General features: G+C 48.0%; 1 protein-coding gene and 1 long non-coding RNA gene across 3 annotated transcripts; one reads left to right on the top strand and one right to left on the bottom strand.

The window, feature by feature from the left end:
- Positions 1–64: 64 nt before the first annotated feature.
- On the bottom strand, positions 65–7,726 carry LOC148182679 (uncharacterized). The gene is made up of 3 exons (XR_015774384.1): positions 7,611–7,726; positions 5,939–6,399; positions 65–2,554 (listed from the first exon to the last, which is right to left on the bottom strand). It is a non-coding gene; the product is annotated as an uncharacterized LOC148182679 (long non-coding RNA).
- Positions 4,711–10,911, top strand: LOC148182678 (uncharacterized). Of its 2 annotated transcripts, none has more exons than XM_088065883.1 (2): positions 4,711–6,095; positions 9,113–10,911. In XM_088065883.1, exons 1-2 carry the CDS (start codon positions 5,713–5,715, stop codon positions 9,228–9,230), a joined length of 501 nt encoding a protein of 166 aa, XP_087922009.1. In that variant the 5' UTR covers positions 4,711–5,712; the 3' UTR covers positions 9,231–10,911. The 2 variants fall into 2 exon arrangements, 1 of the variants encoding a protein (XP_087922009.1); XR_015774383.1 differs by lacking the exon at positions 4,711–6,095 and adding an exon at positions 8,043–8,155.
- The last annotated feature ends 6,815 nt before the right edge of the window (positions 10,912–17,726 follow it).

Here is a 17,726-nt window from a genome sequence, read left to right as displayed (position 1 = left end):
TGTGCTCTTGAGGCTGATCATGGCTTCCTTTGGCCTTGGTCTGTCCCTCAGGGTCTCTGGAGAAGATGCTCAAGAGGAGGAAGAGTCAGAGGGGATGAGCTCCACTGAAACCAGTCCCTGAGGTTCCAGCTCTTGTGGGACATGGTAAGATGTGCTGCACTATCAGAGGTGTCCACTGCTGCCACCAGCCCGAGCAGCAGTCCCCAGCCTCTTGTCAGATGCTCTGGGTCTCCTTGCCAGCACTCCCCTTCCACCAGGGCCAGGCTCAGCATTCAAAACAAGGGGAAAATGGGATCTCAGAGCTTCAGGTGGGTGTAAAACACGGACTGAGGGCAGCTCCAGCCAGGGTCACTCAGTGCTGAGGACACATCAGACAGGGTTGCTGCCCCATGGCTGCTCCAATTCATGGACATCTCTGAATTCCCTGCTCTTTCCCAATCCCTTCCCTGCTCTTGCCCTCTGTGGTGCAAAAAGGACCATCAGCAAATTGAGGAGAATCCAGCAGCACGTGGAGCCCACACGAAAGATAACGAGGTCAGTCCAGCTGGAAGGAGAACTTGACAAAAGCAGCTGAACCATCTGTGTGGGTGGATTTTGGCCTGCTGGACCTGCCAGGGGAGTTTGAGGAGAAGGACAAGGCTGAACAACTGGAGGCAGTGAAACCTGGTTCCTTTTCTAGCAAAACAATTGCACAAGGGACAAAGGTATCTCACCTTGGGGTGAGTCTGGGCTCTGCTTCTCCTCTTCAGCAGGGTCAGCCTGGGGAAGGGGAAAGGCATCCCTGGGAGATCACAGCCTCACATCTGCCTGTGTTAGAGACAGCAGCCCAGGAGTGAGAATTGGGGTCTTTCCTTCTTCAGCAGCTTCTGTGAATGTCATTTTATGACAAGGAAGTGAGAAAGAATCAGCAGGGTTTGAGTTGGGCCCTTAAATCCCATCCTATCCACCCCTGCCATGGCAGGGACACCTCCCACTATCCCAGGGTGATCCAAGCCCTGTCCAGCCTGGCCTTGGGCACTGCCAGGGATCCAGGGGCAGCCCCAGCTGCTCTGGGCACCCTGTGCCAGGGCCTGCCCACCCTCAGGTATTCCTGTGGTAATTCCTGTAGCCAGCTATCCAGCTTGAGCCAGAATAAACCGTGCTGTCCTTGTGCCATTGTCATAAAAAAAAAACCAGTCCAGGACTCAGGAGACAATTGTTATTGTAGTTTTAATGTTAATTTTTTCCCTCAGGCCAGCATCAATTTTCTGTGCCAAAGCTGAGCTGCCTGCTGAGGGTTAACAGAATAAAGAAGTGGTGAAATGTGTACAAAATCCTGGTAATGAGTCATTACCAATCTGATACAAAGCAACCCAATGATTAGGAATGCAGTTTCATATTAGCACTTTTTCAGGCACAGTTGTAGGTAGAAGCAAGTAAATACCCTCAGAAGAAATGTGTCTCATAGCATCTGTTCTTTCTTTTGTTAATTATCGACTCCTATGAGCCTGTGGAAAGAGCTGGCAGATTCTGCAGTGCCCCTTGTTCTTTTTAACTCTGAAACTCCATTTTCCTGTCTGCTCTGAAAGCTGAGAGCTGCTCTGGAACTTCGTGTTCACTCTGCTCTCTGCTTCCAGGAGTGGAAGGAAGGGAGCCCTGGTGTGCTGAGAGGAAAGAGAGGGCAGTGGCTGCAGGGCTTTGTTCCCCTGAGCTCACACATTGCTCAAGGTGTCATCAGTGACTTGTGAAACAACAAAACATCTGCTCCAGTGGGTCCCAGCCAGGATTGTTCCCAGCCCACGTTCTCCAGACCAGCACCGTGGTCTCTGCTCCATCTCCACTCAATAATCACATAATTGCAGAAGGAGTTTTACAGGTGGTTCCTTGAAGAGCAGCCAAAGGGCAAGGGAAGGAATCTGTTTTCCATCTCACCCAGGACAACATTCATGGGCTTTGGAGATGCAGGAAACAGCCCTGAGCCATTTTGGATTCATCCAATTCATCCAAACTGGGGATTTGGAGACACCAGGACCTCCAATCCACCTTGGCCAGTGCCGTGCCTAAGCAGAGGGACTTTCACTTGCAGGTGTTTGTGGCCTGACTCTGCCTGGGGGGGTCACTGCACCTTTTGGATGCTCACAGGAATTTTGGGCCATGACCTCGTGGCCTCTTGCAAGAGCTGCTTGTCCTGATGTTTCAGTTCGAGCTGTGGCTGGGAGGTTTGGTGTTCTCAGAACTTGTCTAGCCTGGTAGCTGGAGGGATCCTGCAGCCCTTGGGCCCCAAAAGGGAAATGCAGATCACTGTCTTTGCAGTGAAACTCAGGAGTTCCTTCTTAAAAGCCAAAAATTGCAGCAAGTTTTGGGTCAACCCCGATTTACTGTAACAAAACAGTTGTTGCTGCCTTCTTGTGATTCCCCTTGGGGGCTGTGAGACTTCTGGGTCAATGGTGAGCCTTAGGAAGGTGGGTTTTCCTGTTTGCTAGTCAGTCACACCGCATTCTAAGTGGAAAAATGGGATGGTGGATGCTTCCCAGGAGCCTGAAGTGATTGTTGGTGTTGCAGGGTGCCCTTGGAGCTGCAATGAATATTAATAAATATTAACTGACTAATAGATTTTAACTGACACCTACCACCTCTGTGTCTTAAAATCTCTTTAGGAGTGAAGAGGCTCAGATTGGCACCCAAACTGTGGAAAATAGTCCCTGGGGAGCGGAGGGACATGGTCCTGCTCCTCAGGGCCTTTGCTCCATCAAAACACAGCCCAAACACTGGGAATGCTGCAGCAGTCAGGCTTGCAAGGAGTGAAGGGCTGGGGACAGCTCAGTTATTCTGGGTTTTAATTCCAGTCCAATCAGCTGGACTGAGCCTTGGACAGAGAAGCTTGGCCTCATGTCCACCCTGGTTTTACAAAAGAATTTCAAACCTGCCCTTGCTGCTGCTTAGGAATGAGATGTTGTCATTGCTCAGGAGCTCAGCTGTCCCTTCTGTGTCTGCTTCAAGTTTCTCCTCTGCCACCACAACTGGGGCAGACAAAGTTTGCTTTTCATTCCCTGCTCTTCAAAGCCTGCCTGAATTCCAGGCTCTCTGACATCACCCCAGGTTCAAGCTGGGGAGTTTTCTCCTTTCCCACAGCCTCCACCCAGGGTCCACCGCCTGTCATTTGTGTCTGAGAGCAGCAGAGGGGACAGGGTGCCTCTGCTCTGCATTAAAGCGTCTGCAGAGCAGTGGAGAATGGGGAGCAGCTCGAGGCTGTGAGCTCTGTTTGGTGCTGTGTTATGTGATAATGTTGTACACACATTTTATTGGCTTATCTCTGGGTGCTGATGGTTATCAAACAGCAGAAGAGCCCAGCTGGTCATCAGAAATCCACAGTGAGTTCACAGACTGCTGCTGGGCTCTGCTGGGAGTGATTGCACACCTGAAGGATCCTCACGGGTGCTTCTGCTCCCATCTGACTTCTTCAGGAGAACGCTGAGGCTGTGCCCTTGGGCTGGAGTTGTGGAATCACAGAATCCCAACTGGTTTGGGTTAAAAGGGACTTTCAAATTCATCCCATCCCACCCCTGCCATGGGCAGGGACACCTCCCACTGTCCCAGCTTCTCCCAGCCCTGTCCAACCTGGCCTTGGGCACTGTCAGGGATCCAGGGGCAGCCCCAGCTGCTCTGGGAATTCTATTCCAGGGCCTGCCCACCCTGCCAGGGAACAATTCCTGCCCAATATCCCATCTAAATCTACCTTCATGCTGAGGGCAGAGGGGAAACACTGCTGTGAGGGGTGTTCTGTGCCCCCTGTACCCCATGGTCCCTCAGCAGCAGTGCCTCTCCCACCCTGCCCTCCCAAACTGGCCTTTAATCACGCTAAAATCTAAATATTTTTTGACTCATTTGTCAAAGAGCTTACTGTTCATGACCAGTCACAGAATCAGCTGCTGTGCTCTCAGCTCACAAATTGTTGGCTTTTCTACCTTATGTTGCATTAAGTATTATTTTTGTTCAGCTGTTGGAGCATCTCTTACAGATCTGAGTGAGTTGTTAGGAGTTATTCCGCTGCTCCTGCCCTGGGAACGTCTCTCCCTGTGGGAAAAGCTTCTCTCCCCTGGAACAAAGGAGTCACGTTGGGTTTACTCATCAAAAATTGCATATGTATAAAATATCAGTGCTGTCCTTGGTCTCCAGTGCCTCACCACGCCTGACTCGTACCACACATCAGAACCCATCACCCGCAGCCTGGCAACTCTCTCCGTTGCCATGGGAACAGCTCCACTATCCCTTCACAGAGAACCTCAAATATTCCCATTTTCAGAGCTGTTAGAACACCTCCAGTCCTGGCAGGTTTCATTCACTTGCTCACTCCTCTCCACAAGCTCTTCTCCTCCCAATTTAGAGAGTTACTCAGCACTTCTGGGCTCCTCGTGAGTTGGCTGAGGGGAAATCACCCAGCACTTGGAGGTGCACATTTGTCTGGGGCAATGATGCTGCCCTTGGGTTTATTCCATCTGCAGATCTGCCATGGAATTAGCTATTGTGTGTTAAATTGGTGCTTAAAAGAAAATTATCAAAGCCCTGGCTACTGCACACTTGTCTGCACTTACACACACAAGGGTAAGAGTTTCTGAGGAACCCCTGACCTCAGGTGGGTGAGGTGAGCTGGCTCAGCTTGGAAGCAGCTTCCCCGTGGGGAGTTTGTGGTGGGAGGGCTGTGAGGTGTGAATTCACTCCCCAGCATGTGGAACCCCAAGCCCAGCTCTCCCTGTCTGTGCAGGAGCTGTGGGATGGAGGATCCTGGGGGTCCCTGGGTTTGCCCCTCCTCTGAGCTCCCTTTTCTGCAGTTGGCACAGCTCCACTGGGCACAAGTTTGCTTCTGGATAGCCATAAATAGTTATTGAGGCCTTATTATTTCACTTATGGAAATATTGCAGCAGAAGAACGTGAATTTTGAGTGAGATGGTTTTAAAAGCAGTTCTTGGTGGGGACATTTTTCTTTTTGCTTCATACAAGTGTCATAGCGAGACACTCTGTGCTTTTGTCCTGCTAGAAATTCCAGGCACAAGAACTGCCTTGTGTCCATGGAGGAAAGAAGGGAGAGGCTGAGGGCATCTCAGGGTGTGCAGATCCTGGCACAGGGTGCCCAGAGCAGCTGGGGCTGCCCCTGGATCCCTGGAATTTCCCAAAGGCCAGGCTGGACAGGGCTGGGAGCAGCCTGGGACAGTGGGAGATGTCTCTGCCATGGCAGGAGTGGGATGGGATGGGATTTAAGGTCTCTTCCAACCCAAACCAGTCTGGGATTCTGTGATCTGGTGGCACAACCAGATCTCAGCCAGATCCTCCACTCTAAACAGAAGGGCTGGGAGAGGAGCTGTGGTTTGGGAAGCCTGGATGCTGTGGCCACAGCTTTCCTGCACATCAGGAGCCTGTCAGAGCCTCACGCTGGGAAAACAGCAGCTGAAGATTCGGGTAAGGGATAATAGCGAGGAAAACACAATAAGAGAGTGAGAAAACACTCAGGAGAAAAAAAATCTCAGCCGCAAACCCCTGAGTAACACTCCTAAACAAGATTGGCTCGGTGCAGCCCCGGATCCTGAGGCGCTGGGAAGAGCCAGCTCAGAGAATCCCCAGCCAGTGACTGGGGGTTTGATTTACTCCTCAGAGCCAGACAGAGCTCTCTGCTCTGCCAGCTCTCCCCTCCACCCCCGACAGGGGCGGCTGCTCCTGCCATGCCCGTGTGGGCAGGGGATGCTGAGCCAGAGGGGCACCGAGGGCTGCAGCCCCCCGAGATGTGACCCCTTTGTGCTGCTCCAGCCACAGGCACGGGGCTCTGATCCCCCGGGGGATTTCTCCAGCGCTAATTCACCCTGCACAGAGCCCAGCCCGCTCTCCAGCAGCAGCAGCAGCAGCCTCAGCATCCCCGCGGCTCCCGGAGCAGCAGCAGCGGCTCCCCCCGAGCCAATGCCACCCCTACCCAATGAAGCAGACCCCGAGGTGCCACGGATGGATCCCAGGATTCTCATTTTCCTCCTCTACGTGATGATCCTGCACGAGCTGGTCAGCGGCTGGATGGAGTACCAGAAGCAGATGGCCAAGCCAAAGAAGCAGGCAGGTCCGGTGTGGTCCTCCAGGTGAGTGGCTGCTCCCAGAGGGGCACCGGGATGTTCTGATGGGGAGGATTGTTTTTGTGTGCATCCACCGGTCCTTGGAGCTGTGTCTGTGCCCTGTCTCATCTGCCGGGCATTAATGCACTGAGCTGGGGATTAAGGTCTGTTAATCCTCTGAGCCTGCATTGTCTGAGCATCCCCTGCGTTTGACACACTTGCAGATAAACACGCCTGTCGCTTGCCTGGGGGGTTTTTTTGGGGGATTTTTCTATGGAAATGTGCTGTAACTCAGCATATTTGCTGTGAGTCAGGTTCCCAGTCGCCAAACCTAGAAGAGAAAAATGTGGGTAGCACAAGGAGCTACACTTCATGCATGATATTCATCAATGAGGCACAAACCTCCAGAGGCTGCTTGCAAGCAGAGTATTTCATGTTAAATCACTACCGTGCATGTCACTATCTCTCCGTCTCCTCCCACTCCCTGGGCTGGGCCCACTACACCAATCCCTTCTTTTCTGCCCAACAACAAAAATGAGCTGGAGAAATAAGGGCAATTAACGAAAAATGCTGCAAATATTTAAAATTCGGATCTGTTCTTGCAAACGTTGTTTATGTGTTGTTCACATGTAACGGTGTTTGGGGTCATGGTTGGTTTGGCTGAGGTCTTTCCTGGACATCAGGCATTCCTTGTCTTCCTGTGATTAGGGAATCACACCCCAAAATCCACCTCCTGCCAAATCACAGGCCACAGCATACCAACCCCTCAGAGCTTTGGACCTAAAAATGTGCCCATGACCCAGTTTGCTCCAGGTCTGGCTGCTGCAGCTCGAGTGCACAGAGCTCTCAGCTCAGTCCTTATCCTAATCCTCTGTTGTGCACCATTCCCAGCCCCAATTCCAGCCCTGCTGCTGCACAAGCTCCCCCCAGAGGTGTCTCCATGGATGAAACCCCCAGGAGAAAGCAGTGAGGATGCACCCGTGGCTCCCTTCAGCCCCAGTTCAGGAATACATTCCCTGGCTGGATTTCCAGAGCAGCAGAGCTCAGCTGCACCTTGAGCGAGTGAAATGATCAGCGCTGGGAGCACTGCCATGGGTGGAGACAGCACAGAAATAGCTTGAAGGGGATGGGGCTGGCTGGGTTCTGATCGAGGTCAGAGGCAGATTTCCTCTCTGTCTCCAAGGCAGAGTGCAGGGTGGAATTGGGACACAACTTGAGCTCTGGGACACCCTGATGCCAGAGAGAAAATCTAATGGAGTTATTTGGTTTACTGGAAACCACCGAACCACTTGCCTCAAGCAGCCAGAATAATGCAGCAAGACTGGGGGTTTTTAAAGAGAATTAGGTACCCCAACAAAACCAAAAATCCCCAAGAGCTGCTACCTCACCCAGCCTCATTTTGGGATGTGGGACCAAGCCTGATGATCTGTGCAGGGCTCCACATCCTGGAGACATCCCAGCCCTCTCCATGTGAGCTGGGTGTGCAGCCCACCCTGCCCACCCTGCTGCTCCTCCAGCTGCCCCCAGCTCTGTGGGGATCACCTGGATAATTCCCAGCTTGCACCACAAACAGGTGGAGCTCTCAGAGAACTGGAGAATTATGAATTAGTGGAATTAAGATTGTCCCGCAGGTTCATCTTGACTGATGAGCCCACGAGGTTCCCAGTGCTCAGAGAGCACAGCTGGAGCCAGATGTTCATCCTTCAGTTTGGTCCTGGGCTTAGAAAGGGCTCAGAAACAGCTGCCACATCTGGAGCCTGGTTATCCATGGAGCTCAAGCCGTGGCTCAGCAGTGGGGAAAAAACTTCCTCATGTCCAGCACCGGCTCCAGGGTGAGCCCAGGGAGCTGGGACAGCCAGCCCAGCCCAGCCCAGCCCAGCCCAGCCCAGCCCAGCCCAGCCCAGCCCAGCCCAGCCCAGCCCAGCCCAGCCCAGCCCAGCCCAGCCCAGCCCAGCCCAGCCCAGCCCAGCCCAGCCCTGGAGGGGCTGGTGTCACCTGGAACTTAAGGGTTATAGGATTTTCAGGAGGATTTACAGACACTGCCAAGGCAGCCACCCAAAACCTTCCTGGAAGAGCTGAACCCTGAGGTAAGAGCAAGGCAGAGTTGGATGTGAGGGCATTCTGCTTCCCAGCACAGCCTGGAGCTGGGCCAGCGCTGGGGAGGTGAGCTCACAGCTCACAGCCACCCCCCCGGCCTGGCAAGGGTAATTAACATGAAAACCAATTAGGAAATGCAGTTATAAAGCAGTGAGGTAACTAGGAATTAGGACAGGAGGGTGCTCTCTCTCGGCTGTAGCCTCAGCCCAGGCAGATTTCAGGGCTCTTCCTCCTTTTGTGGCTGTTCAATAGTAACAGGCTCTGTTGTGAGGCAGCTTTTTCTCACATTCACAGTTTCCCACAGCTCTGCCTTCCTCCGCTCCTGGCGTGGCGGCTCCCCCGCCCCTGCTCCATTGATCCTCGTTCCCGGCACAATCCAGGGGGAATCCATCCCAAAATCCCGACACAATCCAAGGGGGGATCCATCCCAAAATCCCGGCACAATCCAGGGGGAATCCATCCCAAAATCCCGACACAATCCAGGGGGAATCCATCCCAAAATCCCGACACAATCCAAGGGGGATCCATCCCAAAATCCCGGCACAATCCAGGGGGGATCCATCCCAAAGTCCCGACACAATCCAGGGGGGATCCATCCCAAAATCCCGACACAATCCAAGGGGATCCATCCCTGAATCCCGTCACAGTCCAGGGGAAATTCATCCCAGGATCCCGGCCCGGGCTGGCTTGGGAGCTCAGCAGCTCTTTCCAACACCTCCACGAAGCGGGGCAGGGAAGGTTCCCATTCCCCATCGCCCTCAGGAGAGGCTCAGCCCCGATTCTCTGCCCACCCTGAGCACCAGGAGCTGCAGCAGGACCCAGCCCTTGATCCCTTGGCAGCAGCGCTGGGGAACCAAAATTCCCCGTCCTTTTGGGAGCCTCCTCTGTGTGCAGACGTGTCGCAGCCCTGTCCCAGGGCAGTAACGATGCTTTGCTTTGTTCCTCAGCAGCAGCAGCAGCAGCAGATCAGCCTCCTCCAGCTTCTCCAGGCCGCTGGTGCACTCCGTGCGCAGGGAGAGGAACCGGGACTGGAGGAAAGCGGGAAGGATCATCAGGAAAGCCTGAGCATGGATCTGCTGCTGGGCCAGAGGAACCAGCCCTGAGGGTCTGCAGACCTCACACACGGACAGCATCCTCCAGGGACCTGCAGCTCAGATGGAACGAGCCTCTTCCAGCTGGGAATTCATCCCTGCCTGGGGAGGAGCCACCACGGAGCGGTGGAAGAGCCCGAGGTGGGACTTTTGCCACCCAACACCACGAAGTGACTTTTCTTCATTCTTCCCCGAGGGCTGAATGGATGGAGAACAGATTTCCCAAGGAAAAAGCAGAATTTGCTCCCCCATGGGCAGCCCTGGGAAGACTCCCAGTGCTTTCAGCCTCCTCCAGCTCCAGGACTGCGTGGCCACTCAGCATCATTTCCCAAAGTGACTGGAAAACCTTCAGTGCCCCGTTTGTCACCACTCCCAGGAGGAGCTGCCTCCCCAGGGACACTTTGGGAACTCTGGCTCCCTGTTAAGGCTCATGCACCAAACGCCTGCCAATTTCTTCTCTGCTTTTCCCCACCTTTGTTAAATAAGTTGCTCCGGGGAAGAGGAGGGAAAATGAAAAATGCCCTGAACCAGTGACTCACAGTTATATCACCAAATGCAATTTACTGCAATGGCCTCGTAATTAGCATTTTTGGAAACTTCCCAGCGGCTAAAGCAAATAAATGTAAAAGCCACTTTCTAAGGAGCAGAAAGGTGGGGAGGAAACACAATCGTGCTCTTGTAGACTCTTCTGTTTAAGCATAAAATCACATTTTAGAGGCAGAAGTCATCCTGCAGCTGTTGTGGGCAGGATGGGAGTGGTGGAGCACGGGAGGGATTCTGACACTGGCCTCTAACAGCAGCTGCCCATGGCAAAACTGCTCCTTATTTGCTGAGCATAATGTTTGGCTCAAACACAGCCTGTTTTCCTCGTTGCCAACCACTTGTGAGCTTGACTCAGGCTCGCAGAAGCATTATCCAGAAGCAGATAGCAAGGGGAGTTGGAATAGATTATGCATTCATTATCCAGAAGTAGCCACCAGATACATTTGCACATTTGTCTGCTGCTCAGTTGTTTGCAAATCGTTCCTGGTGCTTGAGGCTGTGTTTGTTCAGTCACACAACTCCCAATCCTCTCTCTCAGGCAGGCTGGATCACTAACCTGGCTGTAAATCTCTGCTTTCACCTACAGGAGATGAAGTTTCTACCTTAAAGTTCACTCCTTGTGTTGAGATGGTTTTGGAAAAGGAGGCAGAAGTAGCTGTTAACAGTTTCTGCACATTTCAAAGCATAAATTGTGGAATTGTGCCTCAGCTCTGGGACACGGGGGCTGCTCCCCTGTCCTGATCCATGCAGGTACAAGTGACAGCAACAGATGGAGATGGCAGGAGGGAAAACATCCGGGCAGTGTTTCTGTGCCCTGGAGGAATTCACTTCCCTGGAGCTGGGTGCGTTTGGGGGATGTTCTCCCCACTCTTCTGCCAGAGCCTGGGTAAGTTTGGGAGCTGTGGCTGTAGAAAAAGGGTTTGAATTAATTCCTGCAGTGGCCCCAGGGACCAGGCTGGGCTCCCAGCCTGAGCAGGACAGAGCAGGCACAGAGAGATGCATCTTTAAGGAAAGGTGAAGGGCCAGGACTGCCTTGCCCTGATGATCACATGCTGGATTTATTGCTGTAAATATAATATTTACTCCAAATAAACTCTTTTACACACACAGAATTCAGACTGTCTCTGTTCTCATTCAGCTCTCGTGTCTCTGCTGGTTTTGGTTTTCCCAGCCCAGGACCCAGTGAAGGTGTTGGCTGGGATCTGGTGGTGATCCAGTATGGATAAAAGCTGAATTTAGAGCACAAATATTCTTGTTCTCATCCTTTCTGCAGAGGAAGCCAGGACTGCCAAGCAGAGTCTGGTATTGGATGGCTGTAGGTTTTTTTTGGTTTTTTGACATTCAGGTCACTCTGCAGCTCTGTTGGAGAAAGTCCTGCCCAAGGAATGTACCCTGGGCTGGGAGCTGCTGGTGGTGGAGAGCTCAGGCTCCCCCACTCTGCCCAGACATTCCTGCCTTCCCCCCCCTGCAGCACAGCAGGACTTTGGGGTTCTCTCTGTCCCTCCAGTGCTACTGAGGGGTTGTTCCTGTGGGCAGGGACTCCCTGGGCTGTAAGGAAGCTCTGGCCAGGCGCCTCTCCTGCCTCTTCTTGTGCCTGGATCTCCCAAATGTGTGACTTTTACACTGCTGAACACCCAGACCTCGCTGGATGCAAGGGCTAAGCAGGGAAAGAATTTACAATGAAAGCCATAAATCATGGGGAAGTCCAGCAAAAATTGCCATGGATCTCCTGCCCGTGAATATTTTGTGTTTTTTCTCTTCCATCAAGAGCTGGTCTGAATCCAACACCCCAACACAAGGGAAAACAATCCATGTCCAGGCCCTGGTGTCCCTTGGCCACCCGGAGCAGCTCATGGAGTGACCCAAACTGTGGGAAAGAAGGGAATGAAGTGAGGATTGAACAGGGGAGAGAGGAGATGCTCCCTGGGTAAGGCAAAAGCAAACCTCAGGGTTGGTTTTTAGGATGTGCTGTAAACTCAACCCATGAGTGTGACACAAGATCTGCTTTTTCCTTCTCCACCCCTCCAATCTGTCTGAATTGTCCTTCCCCTTTCCATCTCGCCTCTTTCCATGGAAAACCTGCAGGTAACAGAGGAACTTGGATTTGCTTTTTGCATCAGCAAAGTCGGGCTCAGAGACCTGGATTTGCTCTGGGTTTCTGGAAAAGGCTGCAGTGAGAGGATGGGAAGAAGGAATTCCTCATTTTCCAGGAGGAACAGGTCAATAGTTGGGATTTTCATCAAGGTTTTTGTTCCCAGTATCCTATTTTGTGTTGGGGTCTGCTCTAATGTAACCCTACAAAGAACCTGTTTATCCTACAGCCCCGTACCAAGGCCAGGACAGAAGTGACTGACAGACTCATTTTCTATCTTGGCTTCTCTGTGCTAATTAATTCCTTGATTAATCCCTACCTGCCTGTTTCACCAGGGTTGCTGTGAGGTTTAATTGAATTTGTGTCTCTCATGCACCTGGCAAGCTCAGAGGAAAGGTGCTGTTCCCTGCTGGACACCCTTGTTGGATAAATCCTGTTGCCAGCAATCTGCACCTTGGATCTGGGCTCTTATTTGGAGGAGGAAAAGCTTTTGGGTCAGTGATTTGATGATTGAATAAGAGGACATTTGTATATATCTGTGGAAAATGTGGCTGTCCCCCTGCCCACATTTGCCAAAGTGCCCCAGCAAACAGATAAAACCTCAAATTTCAACATTCAGCTGAGCAGGAACTGAATCAGGATAATCCCTTTTTATTCCACCAGGGAGCAGAACTCCAATGATTTTGGTACTAAACACTTCTGCAGGTCAACATTCACCTTTTTGTTCTTCACCAACTCTTCATTAGGGATTCCCTCGGGACAGGCAGCTGGGAAACGCAGAATTGTTCCCAGGCATGGCAAATAACCAGGAATTAAAACATATTTACAGCCCTGCAAGCAGTGGTAGCTCAGGCTACATTTAAACTTCAAAACCTACCCTGAGCATCCTCCAAAGCCTCTCCTCAGTTTGAGCAGTTAACTCAGCATTTAGTAAACCCAGGAAAATCCTTCCATTCCAGACACTTTAGATTTAAAGGAACTTCTGGGATTATCGTCTCTATTCACTTTGAGGAAAATGGTTTTATAGGTTTTAAGGTTTAATGGTTTAATGGTTTTAAGGTGAAAATAATATATAATATATAGTATATAATATATACTATATAGTATATAGTATATAATATATAATATATAATAAATATATAATATATAATATATAATATATAATATATAATATATAATATATAATATATATAATTATATATAATTTTTCTATATTATATAATATGTAATATATAATATATAATAGATAATAGATAATATATAATATATAATATATAATAGATAATAGATAATAGATAATAGATAATATATTATATATATAATTATATATATAATTTTTATATTATATATAAATATTTTATATATTATATATAAAATATAGCTAATATATATGAAAATTCTATTGTATATTAAAATTGTATTATAGCTGTATGAAAATTATATAATATATAATGATTCTATTTATATAGAATCATTATTATATTTATATAGAATATGTAATTGTTCTATTTATATAGAATATTTCATTATTGTATTTATATAGAATATGTAATTGTTTTGTTTATATAGAATATTTAATTCTTATATTTATATAGAATATGTAATTGTTTTGTTTATATAGAATATTTAATTCTTATATTTATATAGAATATGTAATTGTTTTGTTTATATAGAATATTTAATTCTTATATTTATATAGAATATGTAATTGTTTTGTTTATATAGAATATTTAATTCTTATATTTATATAGAATATGTAATTGTTTTGTTTATATAGAATATATAATTCCTATATTTATATGTAATATATAATTCTTATATTTATATATAATATTTCCTTATGCCTTTCTGAATGAACTCGTGTGTTTGTAAGGATCATGGCCACACCATTCCTTTGTTAATCCAGATTTTTCACTGCTGCCAGGGAAACAGGGACAGATCCTACAGGCACAGCTCAGGCTTTCAGCAGAAACCCTGCAAACGCTTCCTTCTGCACATTCCCCTTTCCCCACAGCCCTTCCTGCCCAGCAAACATCAGTTATTTTGCATATTAATACGGCTAATGAGTGTTAATGATGATGATGTCAGAGGCAGTGGTCCCCAGGGTGATGCCAGCAGTGCCAGGGCTGCCCCAGAGCCTTTCCCCACATTTTTGGGTGCTGACTCCCAAAGTTGTTTCCTGTTGCTGAGCTGGCCAAACCTCGCTGCAGCAGGGATGGAAGTGCCCAAACCCATCGCGCTCCTCTGGCTCTTGGGAGGGATTTGTTCCTCCTCCACAGAGTTTTGGAGGTGGGAGGAACCTCGTGAGGTCAATCTGAGTGTCCCTTCCTCACTGCCACCACCTGCCCTGGCCACTGCAGACAGGACAACCTCAGCACCTATTAAATTATTAAATGATTAAATTATTAATTTTATATATATATATATATAATTATGGAGCTGGGACAAGCTTCTGGTCCCACAGAAGAATAAATTTGACTTTCCTTTGTGACTTTTCCTGACTTGTTCTGTGGTCAGTGGAGCCAGGAGGGCAGCGGAGCCTTCAGCAGCATCTCGGGCACAGCGGAATCAACACCTGCCATGAGCCCATTGGGGACATCCCAGAGCTCCTCGTGTTCATTACCAAGGGGTAATTAATTAATTTGCAGCGTGGAGAGGCTGGAGGGTGGAAGAGGGGGAGGTTTAAGGTGTGAGAGCTGTGCCCTGGCTGTGTGGGAAGCAGTGCAGGTGATGCAGGAGATGAAGGAGCTGCAGGTGATGCAGGAGATGAAGGAGCTGCAGGTGATGCAGGAGCTGCAGGTGATGCAGGTGATGCAGGAGATGCAGGAGATGCAGGAGATGCAGGAGATGCAGGAGATGCAGGAGATGCAGGAGATGCAGGAGATGCAGGAGATGCAGGAGATTCACGTGATGCAGGTGATGCAGGAGATGCAGGAGCTGCAGGAGATGCAGGAGATGCAGGAGATTCACGTGATGCAGGTGATGCAGGAGATGCAGGAGCTGCAGGAGCTGCAGGAGATGCAGGTGATGCAGGAGATGCAGGAGATGCAGGTGAGAGGGGGAGCAGAGACAAAGCTGCTCCTTGCACAAGGATTTTGCTGCCAGATTTGGGGCATTTTAAGCACATCTGGCTGCTTTGCTCTGCAGGAAGCTGCCAGAATTTACCTTTTCTTTGTGAAGAAGCTGGCAGAAAGGTGGTTTTCCCTAGAAAAAAACCCTTTTGCCACCAAAATACCCACCCAGCTGCACCAGAGGCCTCACACATTGCACCTCTTCAAGGCAGCCTTGTTCTATCAAAGGTCAAACCCTGCAAGCTCTATAAAGTTGCTCAATTATCAATCAAAATAAAATAATAATAATAAGATAATTTTACTTTAAAAAAATAATAATAAAATAATTATTTTACCCTTTAAAAGTCCCAGCTCCTGAAATCATGTGATTGCAAGGAGATGACATTGCTGAGGAAAGCACTGGGTTTGGGTAAGCACTGAGAAAACAAAAACCACCAGCGAGGAATCTCCTGTTTTCTTCAGAAAAATCCCCTCGTGACTGGGCCAGAGCAAGTGGAGCTGCTCTGAAAGCTCTGCTGGCAGCAGCCAGGGGCTGGGGGCAGGGAGGGAAGTGAGAGAGCTTTGCATTTGTGTAAGGCTGCAAAATGGGCTTGCCAAACAGGATACAGGCTGGGAAACCAGCTGGGCCAGGAGGTGGATCAATCCCTGCTGCTGATAATTCTATTTACATTAAAAGGGAGTTCATCTTTTTGGTGGTTTGCTGCTTGTTCAGACTCTGAGCGCTCTGCTGCTGTGGGAGCTTTGATGCACTTTGAGGTGTTTGATATTTAGTTTTGCTGAAAACATTCAAATTTCCCTGGGTTTGCACCCCAGGATTCTGGCTGGAGCCTGGGGAAGGAGGTCACAGGGCAGCAATCATAGAATTGTAGAATCATTAAGGCTGGAAAAGACCTTGAAGATCATCAAGTCCAGCACTGCTCACCACTAAACCACGTCCTCCACACTCACACGTTTCTTTGAACACTTCCAGGGATGGGTGACTCCATCAGTTCCTTGGACAGCTTGTGCCACTGCTTTACAAGCTTTTAAATAATTATTATATTTTTTTCTTAACATCCAACCTCAATCTCCCTTGGTACAACTTCCATTCTGTCACTTGCCCTCTCCCTGAAGCCAAAAGCTGGGTGGGAGCCCGTGGGTCAGGGCTCCTGCTCCCGGTGTGGGGAGCTCCAGCTCTGGAGAGATGAGAAAAGAGTTCCCCCCATGAGTCAGAGCCCCTGGGTCCCTCTTTGCAGAGATCACAGGGAAATTGGTCCTCTTTTGTCACCCAAGAAGCCCTGGGTGGCTCCACTGCCCCACTGAGCTGGGGCTGCTTTGTTTCTCTTCCCTCCTGGCTCTGAGCGATGCCAGGGAAGGTTTGGGTGGAATTCCAGCTGGTCACTGTCCCCAGTGGCTTTTGTGTTCCTTTTCCTGCCCTGGCACTCTCTGTTTGGCTGGAGGTTGTCCCCTCGGATTTCCCTGCTCCTTTTCCCCCAGTTTCTTTTCCTACAGCCTGAGGTGTCACAGGATGACAGAGATTTAGAGTAAATCCAGGTGAAAGCTCCCAGGGAAGCTGTTTGGGGTTTATTCTGTCTGTGGGCTGGAGGAGGAGGATGCTCAGGGCAGCTCTTACAGATGTCCACACCCCCTGAAGCTGAAAACAACCTCCAAAATATTGTTCAGCTGCAGAAAAGGAGGCTCAGAGGCTTTTCCAACCTCACTGATTCCGTGATTCTGTGGAAATGATTTCTAAGAGCTCTCTGCCAGCAGAGCCTAAGGCAGCTCTGAGCTGTGAGGCTGCAGGGGGAGCCCTGCAGGGAATTTATACATATAAATATGTATTTACATTTACATTTATATTTATATTTATATTTATATTTATATTTATATTTATATTTATATTTATATTATATTTATATTTATATTTATATCTATATTTACATTTATATTTACATTTATATTTATATTTATATCTATATCTATATCTATATATCTATATCTATATCTATATCTGTATCTATATCTATATCTATATCTATATTAAAAATGTATATATAATATTTATATCAAATATGTATATATATAATATTTATATTTAATATAAAATATATGTATTTATATGTTATATATGTATTTATGTGTCATATATGTATTTATATGTCATATATATTTGTTTATGTCATAGGTATGTATTTATATGTCATTTATATGTATTTTAAGTGTCAGATATATATGTATGTCATATACATACGCATTTAAATGTAATATATATGTATTTAAATGTAATATATATGTACTTATGTGTCATATATGTGTATTTATATGTCATATATATGTGTTTATATGTCATATATAGGTATTTATATATCATATACATATGTATTTATACACCATATATATATGTATTTATGTGTCATATATGTATTTATATGTCATATATATATGTGTTTATATGTCATATATGTATTTATATGTCATATATATGTATTTATATGTCATATATATATGTATTTATATGTTATATAAATATATATATGTATTTACATGTGTGTTCACAGAAAAAGGGATGGCAGCACTATTTGAATGGAGGCAAAGCAGCTTGGGCACAAATCTGAGGAGATTTGCTGTTGCCTGAATGTGTTTTAATTGTAAAGAAGCATCAGTTCAGCTGGCTGGCAGGAGAAGTGTAAAAGTGGGTGTGTGCTGGGGGTTTGGTTTAAATTCAAATTCAAAATTAAATTCAAAATTAAATTCAAAGTTAAATTCAAAATTAAATTCAAAATTA

Source organism: Pseudopodoces humilis, chromosome 22 (genome assembly GCF_049639895.1).
Source record: "Pseudopodoces humilis isolate 2021_Gansu_Grassland_sample_001 chromosome 22, ASM4963989v1, whole genome shotgun sequence".
Taxonomy (NCBI): Eukaryota; Metazoa; Chordata; class Aves; order Passeriformes; family Paridae; genus Pseudopodoces; species Pseudopodoces humilis.
Note: the sequence above shows the minus strand (reverse complement) of the source record. Positions and strands in the feature narration are given on the sequence as shown.

What these genes read in the sequence shown, in the direction of transcription:
- LOC148182678 (XM_088065883.1), top strand. Translation starts at nt 5,713, where the DNA reads ATGCTGAGCCAGAGGGGCACCGAGGGCTGCAGCCCCCCGAGATGTGAC. An exon ending in GGTCCGGTGTGGTCCTCCAG is followed by an intron (nt 6,096 to 9,112) that starts GTGAGTGGCTGC and finishes TTTGTTCCTCAG; the next exon opens with CAGCAGCAGCAGCAGCAGAT.